The 9,466-nt window shown below is 38.6% G+C and overlaps 1 protein-coding gene across 1 annotated transcript; it reads left to right on the top strand.

The window, feature by feature from the left end:
* Window positions 1–552: 552 nt before the first annotated feature.
* LOC141457657 (uncharacterized) lies at window positions 553–4,105 on the top strand. The gene is made up of 2 exons (XM_074134861.1): window positions 553–1,149; window positions 3,491–4,105. Exons 1-2 carry the CDS (start codon window positions 553–555, stop codon window positions 4,103–4,105), a joined length of 1,212 nt encoding a protein of 403 aa, XP_073990962.1.
* Window positions 4,106–9,466: the final 5,361 nt, after the last annotated feature.

Raw genomic sequence — 9,466 nt, 5'->3', positions numbered from 1 at the left:
ATATAACGCTGCTGCACCAACTAACTCAGCTTGGCGCTCCACGGCCAACCCTTCTACCGCACATCCTCAAAAGGCTTCCTCTTCTGCATGGAACTGTAGTTCTTCAGATAATAGTGCTGATTTTTCATGGTTTAACTTAGTGCATGAAATTAAGTCATTTCTTTCTTCTTTTAATATAGGTAACATTTTTTTACTATTAAAACAATGTATAGAGAGGTTGAGGCAAGCTCCCGATGCATTAAGTAAAATTAGTATAATTGCTGATTGTATTTTTAGTTTAATATGATCTCAAGAACTAAAATAATGAGTTGGAACTGTAGGTCCATTATTAATAAATCACTCGAGCTGTCTCAATATGTTCAAAAGTATAATATCGATGTTATAATCCTTAATGAAACCTTACTTAAAAGTAAGCATAAATTAAAATCTAGCGGCTATGCCACTTATAGAAACGACTCTGGTAGAGGAGTAGCTTTGCTTGTCAAAAATAATATCACACACTTTCCTATTCTCTTGCCTCAACTTAAAACTTTAGTCGCAGTTGGTATTGTAATGGCTATTGGAAACATCGAGGTGTTAGTTTTAGCGGCCTATCTTTCTCCTTCAGTCAAATTAGACATCAGAGATTTGCAACTATTACTTGATTTACATAAGCATGTTATCTTAGCTGGTGACCTGAACTGTAAGCATGTAGCATGGAATTGTTTCTGTAGTAATAGAAATGGTAAAGTATTGCTTGATTACTGTTTTAATCACAGTATTGCTATTGTTGCTCCTGATAAGCCTACCTATTACCCTGATCGTTCAAATGCCCGCCCCAGTGTGCTTGATCTGGCTTTGACTAAAAATTTGCATTATAATATTACACCTCGTACTTACACCGCCCTTTCTTCTGACCACAACCCGGTTATATTCTGTGTTAGTGGCTCTCTCAGAACTCAGCAAAATGTGCATGTATTTAATTATAAGGCTGCCGATTGGAAAAAATTCAGGTCTCTGGTAGATGAAAAAATAGTTATTAATCCGCCCATATCTAGTACAAACGATATTGATACTCTAGTCGTGAATTTACAAGATATTCTGATGAATGCTGCTTTCCAATCTAATCCAATGTGTAACTCTACCACCACTTATTCAGAGCTACCCCCTGTAATTTCGCTCCTAATCAAAGTAAAAAACTTAGTCAAAAAAGCTTACTCAAGGCACCGTCTCCTCTGGATGAAAAGAGTTTTTAATAAATTAGCTAGCTTGGTGTCTAAACTTTTACAGTTGCATAGAAATTCCTCGTGGAGCAATCTGCTTTCCAAACTATCCCCACACGACAATAAGTTGTTTAGAATTGTCAAAGGCATACGTCATAACTCTGTGAATGTTCCTCCTCTCTCCTTGAATAGTCATCCACCAAACAACAGACAGTTGAGTAGTCTAAATAATTATGCTTACAGTCCCCAACACAAAGCTGCCACATTGGCGGACTACTTCGCTAAAGTTCATTCCATGAATACTGACTTAGGTGTCCCTTCGTTCACGCGGCACGTAATTTCCGCTGTCAGAAAATTTATTACCCCTTGTATCAAGCATGAGGATTGTAAACTTACTTCACCAATGGAGCTCAAGAGAATAATTTTTCATCAAAAAAATCGCAAGTCCCCAGGTTTGGACGGTATTAACTCTCGTATAATGAAAAACTTATCCAGGAAAAGCTTAATACACATAACTAAATTAATAAATTATATGTTGATGTTTGGCTATTTTCCACAAACCTGGAAAACCGCCAAAATTATTGTAGTTCCCAAAGTGGGTAAAGATGCTACTCTTCCCAGTAGCTATCGTCCTATCTCTCTGCTCCCTTGACTCAGTAAAGTTGCTGAGCGTGTTGTTTTGAAAAGACTTAGTTCATTTATTGAGAATAATAATATTCTGTCCCCTGATCAGTTCGGTTTTAGGGCGGGACACTCTACAACTGCACAACTTGCCAGAGTTATTGACGAAATTGAGCACAATTTTAATCTAAATAAGCACACCGGGATGGCACTGATCGATGTGGAAAAGGCTTTTGACTGCGTGTGGCATAATGGTCTAATTTATAAGTTAATACAGTACAACTTTCCGAAGTACTTAGTCCACTTTGTTAACAGTTACTTAACACACCGTCAATTTTGTGTTACAGTTGGTAACGCTACTTCTGGCTTTAGAAAAATTGCGGCTGGTGTACCCCAAGGCCCAGTCCTTGGTCCCACACTTTTTAACATTTTCATAAATGACATAACAAAACTTAAATTCAGACCAAAATGCTCGTTATACGCTGACGACACTGCACTTTTTCTGTCGTCTTTTAGAGTGGATACAATAGCCAGGCATCTTTCTATTGCACTTGGAAAAAGTTTTAAATATTTTAATAAGTGGAGAATAAAACCCAATGAAGCGAAAACTGAAATAATTTTGTTTGCACGTAGGAGGCCCCAAGTCATAAATTTAGTAAAAGTTAATGGTGTTGATCTCCCTTGGAAAAGAGAGGTCAGGTACCTTGGTGTTGTGTTGGACTCAAAGCTGATGTTTACAAAACACATCAATTCAATTTGCAACAAATCGCTCGGTATTTTGTGTAGCTTATTTCCTCTGTTCAATAAAACTTCAAACTTGAATTTTGTAAATAAAAAGTTAATTTACTACCTGTATATTCGGTCTGTATTGCTATATGCGGCCCCAGTCTGGTCTAATACTTGCCCCACAAACTATAAAAAATTACAACGCGTGCAGAATAAATGTTTGAGATTGATTGGGTCCTACCCACGCTGGACACCAATCGACTACATGCATGCCACACTTGATGTGGCCAGTGTCTCTACGCAAGTGTACCTTCTTTCAGAAAAATTTGTCAGCTTGTGTGAAGCCAGCACACACTTGTATGTATCCAATATAGTTAATTACGATCTAACATCTCTTGCATACAAAAAATACAAACATAAGAGACTAAAACATATTTTGTTTTAGTACTGTTTATTTGTAGTTAAGGTTTTTTTTTCTTCTTTTTTCCTTAGTATTTAATATTAATTTTTCTTACTTTGTGTTATTTTAAGCTCTGTTGAGTGTATATAGGTACTATCGCCTGAAACCTCTTTATTCCTGTAAATATGTACATTTTATAATTTGATTTGAAGCCAATAAATATAAATATTGAAATATTGAGGTTGGCTGGAGTAAAAGAGAGAACAGTAACTATAAGGAAGCAGGAATTTAATTTAATTTAGATTTACGGAGCAATCAGTCATCGTGTAATGCACCAGCTACAGCAGGTCGTACTCACTTCAATATCAGAATAGGCTATTTTATGATCTATAACAGAAACTATAATGCTTGGTTAGAAATTCTTGAACATGAATATTATATTAATTATACAAACAAAACTTGGAATTAAATTAATGGGCCTAGCTGACCAAAGAATATTTTCAACACATTGTACATTCAATAAGAAAAATAAATAAATTTAAATAATAATAATAAAAAAAAACTTCAGTTCAGAATAATAGCGGATTCAAACTTTGTCAAATTGTCCAATCTCCATTACCTTTGCTACCTCCAGCGCTGGGGTTCACTCACCGCTCCTTTTAAATTCAACTTGAATTGGGCAGACACCTGGTTCTCTACTCTTGCCTGTACGCCTTTAGAGTTTTCGTTCTCTCGGTTCACGATAAATCCTCCTGCAAGCGAGTTTTCGTTTACTTTTCTTCACCAGCTATCCAAAGGCTCAATTTACTTCGCCAGCGTCAGAACCAACTCTGTTCGGTTCGCAACTTTTTTTTTTTTTTCTCATCTGCTCCCACTGCCTTCTGTACTCCTGGATTTTCTCTCTTCTTTTGTTTCCGCTCACTTTTGGTCTTCTAATCCTTTCTTTTTCCAACTATTACTAAGCCTAATTTTTTTTTTATTACACAAAATCAAATTCACTTCATTAAGAGGTGCATTACAAATGACTGACCCCCCCTCAACAAAAAAAATTATTATTTATTTATATATTTTGGTTTTTGTCTGTATAAATAATCACTGCCTCTCTCTCTTCCACCAGACTGACGGACCTAGCTATTATTTTCTTTTTAACCCCTAACAACGTCTTTTACCATTCGTTTTTGCCGCCCATTCAGCATATTTCAGCCATTTAGCTCAAAAATTGAAAAAGTTATTGTGGATTAAATGTGGCCATACCAACTTGTCGGTAGAGTGACACGCAATTTCGCTTGTATATACGATTTTTGAACATTTGATTTTGCCATTCTCTTTGGCCTCGTTTGTGGCCGCGATTCACCAAGTTTAATCGTTTGTACCGCATTATTGGGCGAGATATTTGCGTCACTTTTGATATATACGATTTTTGAACATTTTGTTTGCCATTCGCTCTGGCCTCGTTTGTGCCGGCGGTTAACCAAGTTTCATTGTTTAACCGCATTATGAGGCGAGATATTTGCATGTCAAATTGGTCTGGCCATTTTTTATTCTTTGAGTTTCTTGAAAACGTCTTTTACCATTCGTTTCTGCCGGCCATTCACCATATTTCAGCCATTTAGCTCAAAAATTGAAAAAGTTATTAAGGATTTAAAGTGTCCATATCAACTTGACGGAAGTTTGACACGAGATTTCGCTTGTCTATATGATTATTCTAAATTTCTTTTTCCTATTTTCTTTGGCCTCGTATGTGCCGTAGATTCACCAAGATTCAAGTCATAGGTTCTGAACAGTGAACATGTGTTTGACAACGGCCTGAATTCATTTAGCTTTTTCAGTGGTTCTAAGTTTCGGATTTTATTGAAATTTGGCAGAGTGTTTGACCATCTCACTTCCGTTTCACCTGTGAAGTTTAAGGAAGATTCATCGAACAGTTTTTGCATAATTTATAGATAATTAATTTCATTAGAAAAGTTTCATTAGTTTATTTTAAGTGTTGCAGGTCAAAACCATTTCTTTTTATTTTATCAAATAATAGAGAATTGCGCGAGTGTATGGGTAACTATCCCCACTTATAGGTTTGGGTGGGGTGAGTTTGGTCTGGACAATAGTGGGATTGGTGGAGTGAGAGAGAGAGATTGTTATATCCCTCTACTTCTCCGAAAAGTATGTAAAAAATTAATTTTTTTTTTAAAAACTGTCAAAACTTTGGTGTTCTCTTTTGTACTCTTAGAAAAGAAGAAAACAATTTATTAGTTTCTGTACATTTAATATCGAATTTTTATTTTTATTTTTTATTATTTACTGTTCTTTTTTTCAAATTATTTTTTGTATATATTATATCGTTAGTTGTAATTCTTAAGATACTTGTAAACATTGTAAATTCTATTGTAAATATGTAGTTTTTTTTTTTTTTTTTTAAATTATTTTTATTATTATTTAAAAAAATAAAAAAACTTTTTTTATTTATTTAATTTATTTATCTTAATTGTTTATTTAAGTAAATGGGTCTAAGTGACGACACTTACATCTCGTCTGGTGACGTGTCTACCACGTCCAAGACATCAAAGAAATCTCTGATGAAAAGCAGTGCCCCAAGAAATAAGAAGCTCACCACAAAAGCCATGATTACTCGAATTGCTGCTAAAAAAAAAAAAAGGAAGGTTCCTTTACCTCATCACCATCACCGGCACTTAAAACAGCTTCAGGCAGTTTGCTTAACGTAACTGCTCCACCAGGGGTATTGACCCCTAACCCTTTCTCACCCCTAACACATGAGGAAACTGCGGATCCTACACCGGTCAGCAAAGAACCGAAACCACATAAACCTCCACCAATTTACGTAAAGAGCGTATCAAGATACGCCACATTCTGTGAAGCTTTATCGCGTGAAGTAGGCCGAGAAACATTTACTTGCAAAGTTAGAATTACTGACCTAATTGTCAACGCCAGTACCGTAGAAAGCTACAGAGGCATCATAAGGTACTTAAAAAGTCACAATGCCGAATACCACACCTTCCAGTTAGAAGAAGACAAAGCATATCGCATTGTCATCAGACACCTGCACCAGAGTACACCAACAGAGATTATTAAAAACGAGCTCTCAGAACTTGGCCACACCGTTCGGAATGTTGCTCCGGTAATACACCCTGTCACCATGCAAACACTTCCACTATTCTTCGTGGACTTGGAGCCGAAACAGAACAATAGCGAGGTATTCCAAATCGACACCCTCTGCTATTGTAAAATAAAAATAGAAGAACCTCACAAACAGAGGAGCATAGTGCAGTGTAAGCGCTGCCAAGAGTACGGACACACTCGCTCCTACTGCCAACACAAGCCAAAGTGCGTCAAGTGCGCTGGTGACCATCTCTCATCCGACTGCACAAAATCACCCAATACACCTGGAAAGTGCGCACTTTGCAATAACGATCACGTTACCAGCTACAAAGGATGCATTGTTCATCGCGAACTACAGCGCATTCGAAGAACCCCCGTCTTTGAACATCCTTCTGCTGAAAGAAGATCACATCCGGCCGCTACTTCTTCAGCCTCTACTTCTCCTCCACAAGTCAACAACACCAGCTTTCCTTCTCTACAACGTAGCCAATCGCTAGATAAAAACGTAACTTTTGCTCAGATGGTGGCGGGGCCTACGGCGCCTCAAAATTCTCTTCCTTCACCCAACCCATCTTCCTCTAGCGATATCATCACAGTATTAAATTCTTTCCTGACCGACTTCAAAACCTTAATCACACCTTTAATTACGCTCCTCACCTCAATGGTTAATCACCTTCTCCCAAGCCTTCCCAAGCCTTAAATGCCTCCTAATTTCCATTCCCTCTCCATTCTCCTCTGGAATGCGAACGGACTGAATCAACATTTACGCGAACTCGAAATATTTCTTCATGACAACCGCATAGACGTAGCCTTAATAACTGAAACTCACTTCACAGACAGAACACGATTCCACATCCCCAATTATACTATTTACAAGACTAACCACCCGGACGGAACAGCACATGGTGGAACCGCAATACTCATTCGAAAATCTTTGTCGCATTTCCTGATACCCTACATCCCATCCTCCTATCTGCAACCAACTGTTATATCTCTACTTTCGGAGCCTTTCTCCTATACGCTCGCTGCTGTATACTGCCCCCCGAACCACAACATCCACCAAAATGAATTCCTATCTTTTTTCTCATCTCTTGGTCCTCGCTTTATATCCGGCGGTGACTACAACGCAAAGCACCCCAGATGGGGCAGCCGAGTGGCTAATCCTCGGGGTAGACAACTATTAAACGCCATTTCACAATCTAATTTCACCTTCTTATCTCCTTCCCAACCCACCTACTGGCCAACTTCACCTCGAAAACGCCCTGACCTCCTCGATTTCTTCATATGCTCAAACTTAAGCATCTTATCTACTGATACCTTTGCCCTCAATGACCTGTCCTCCGATCATAGTCCAGTTATCTTAACTCTCGACATCCATCCCAAACCATTTCCTCCTCGACCTACTCTCATCAACGGCTCTGTTGACTGGGGCGACTTTCGTGATAACTTAACCCAGACCCTCAACTTAAATGTACCACTGAAGACACCCGCACAAGTAGACAGTAACGTTGAGCTGCTAACAAACGCTATACAGGGAAGTCTACACAGAGCCACTATTACTACCAACCAACACCGAACGACGTCTGTATCTTACAACATTCCTCTTAACATCAGGACACTCATCACCTTGAAACGTCGAGCGAGAGCACGATGGCATCGTTCTCGTTACCCATCCGATAAAAAAGCTTTCAATCGGCTAGCTAGAAAACTAACTAATGTATTAAATAATTACTACAACGATCAATACTCAAAATATACTCTCTCTCTTTCAACACAGGACAACTCACTTTGGACTACCACAAAAAAGATCCTAAAATATAACAATTCCTCTCATCCACTTCAACGTACAGACGGGTCATGGGCTAAATCCGACGAGGATAAAGCACTCTGCTTTGCCCAACACCTCTCCCAAGTTTTTGTACCCCATCCTGATATTGAGGATCCTCATCACAGCGCCACTATAAATGAAGAACTTGATATCCCAGTTCCCCTTTCTTTACTACCCAAAGCATTCACTCCTAAAGAAGTTCAACGGTTAATACAAAATCTCCCCAGGAAGAAAAGTCCTGGATACGACCTAATAACCACCCGCATCCTTCTCCAGCTCCCAACCAAGGCCATTGTATTCCTAACATCCTTGTACAATGCTATCCTTAGAACTACTCACTTTCCCACTCTTTGGAAATTCTCCTCAATCCGTCTGATCCATAAACCCAACAAACCAACTCATTCTCCTTTCTCTTATCGACCTATTAGTCTACTTCCGCTTCTAGGGAAAATGTTCGAGAAACTTTTACTATTCCGTCTCCAATCTATTTTAACTCCTCTCAATTTAATTCCTCACCATCAATTTGGCTTTCGTAGTTACCACTCTACCATCCACCAGGCTCACAGAGTTGTTGACACCGTCGCAACCTCCCTTGAGCGGAGACAGTATTGCCCGGGAGCCTTCCTAGACATTTCTCAAGCATTTGATCGGGTATGGCATCCGGGTCTTCTGTGGAAACTTAAGGGCATCCTTCCTTCAACCTACTACCTCATCTTAAAATCATACCTTGCTGATCGATATTTCATGGTTGTACAAGGCACTTCTTTTTCTCCTATATATCCTATTCTTGCCGGTGTCCCACAAGGGAGTATTCTCGCACCCCTCCTCTATACAATTTACACTGCTGACCTTCCACTGCATCCAAATACTGCTACCTTTACCTTCGCTGACGACACGGCCATTTTATCGTCTGACAATGATCCTGTCATGGCAACTCGCCATCTTCAATCCCATATTAATATCCTAGAACCCTGGCTACGAAAGTGGAGAATTAAGGTAAATCAACAAAAATCCAAACATATAGTCTTCACACTAAACCGGAAAACCCTTCCTTCCGTATGTTTCAACCATATTGCTCTTCCTACCGTTACAAAAGTACGTTAACTTGGACTTCACCTCGACAAGCGACTAACCTGGAATCCTCATACTCGACTAAAACGAACTGAGTTAAATAACAGATATAAACTATTAAAAATGCTATCTAGTAAGACAGTCGTGATTCTCCAGCTATTATGGCATATTACGACTGCTATCGCTGGATGGCCGTCGTTCATGTCAGACATGTCAATGTGTGTTTGTTGGCCTAGCCTATCAGCACACTCTATTACCGACCATCTGTTTTACTTGTTGCATTTATTTCTGTGCAGTGGTAAAAATCTAAATAAAGGTTTAAAAAAATAAAAAGATTCACCAAGTTTAATCGTTTGTACGTACCGCATTATTGGGCGAGATATTTGTATGTAAAGTTGGTCTGGCTACGTTTTATTTTTTGCATTTTTTGAAAATGTCTTTTTCCATTCGTTTCCTCCGCGGAGTGTATTAAATGTGGCCATACCAACTTGTCGGAAGTTTGACACG

Source organism: Rhodnius prolixus, unplaced genomic scaffold (genome assembly GCF_049639745.1).
Source record: "Rhodnius prolixus isolate KJV_2025 unplaced genomic scaffold, Rpr scaffold_52, whole genome shotgun sequence".
NCBI lineage: Eukaryota > Metazoa > Arthropoda > Insecta > Hemiptera > Reduviidae > Rhodnius > Rhodnius prolixus.
The sequence above is the reverse complement of the archived record's forward strand: the minus strand, read 5'-3'. Positions and strand labels throughout refer to the sequence as shown.

What these genes read in the sequence shown, in the direction of transcription:
- LOC141457657 (XM_074134861.1), top strand. Translation starts at nt 553, where the DNA reads ATGGCTATTGGAAACATCGAGGTGTTAGTTTTAGCGGCCTATCTTTCT. An exon ending in CTTATTCAGAGCTACCCCCT is followed by an intron (nt 1,150 to 3,490) that starts GTAATTTCGCTC and finishes TAAATAAATTTA; the next exon opens with AATAATAATAATAAAAAAAA.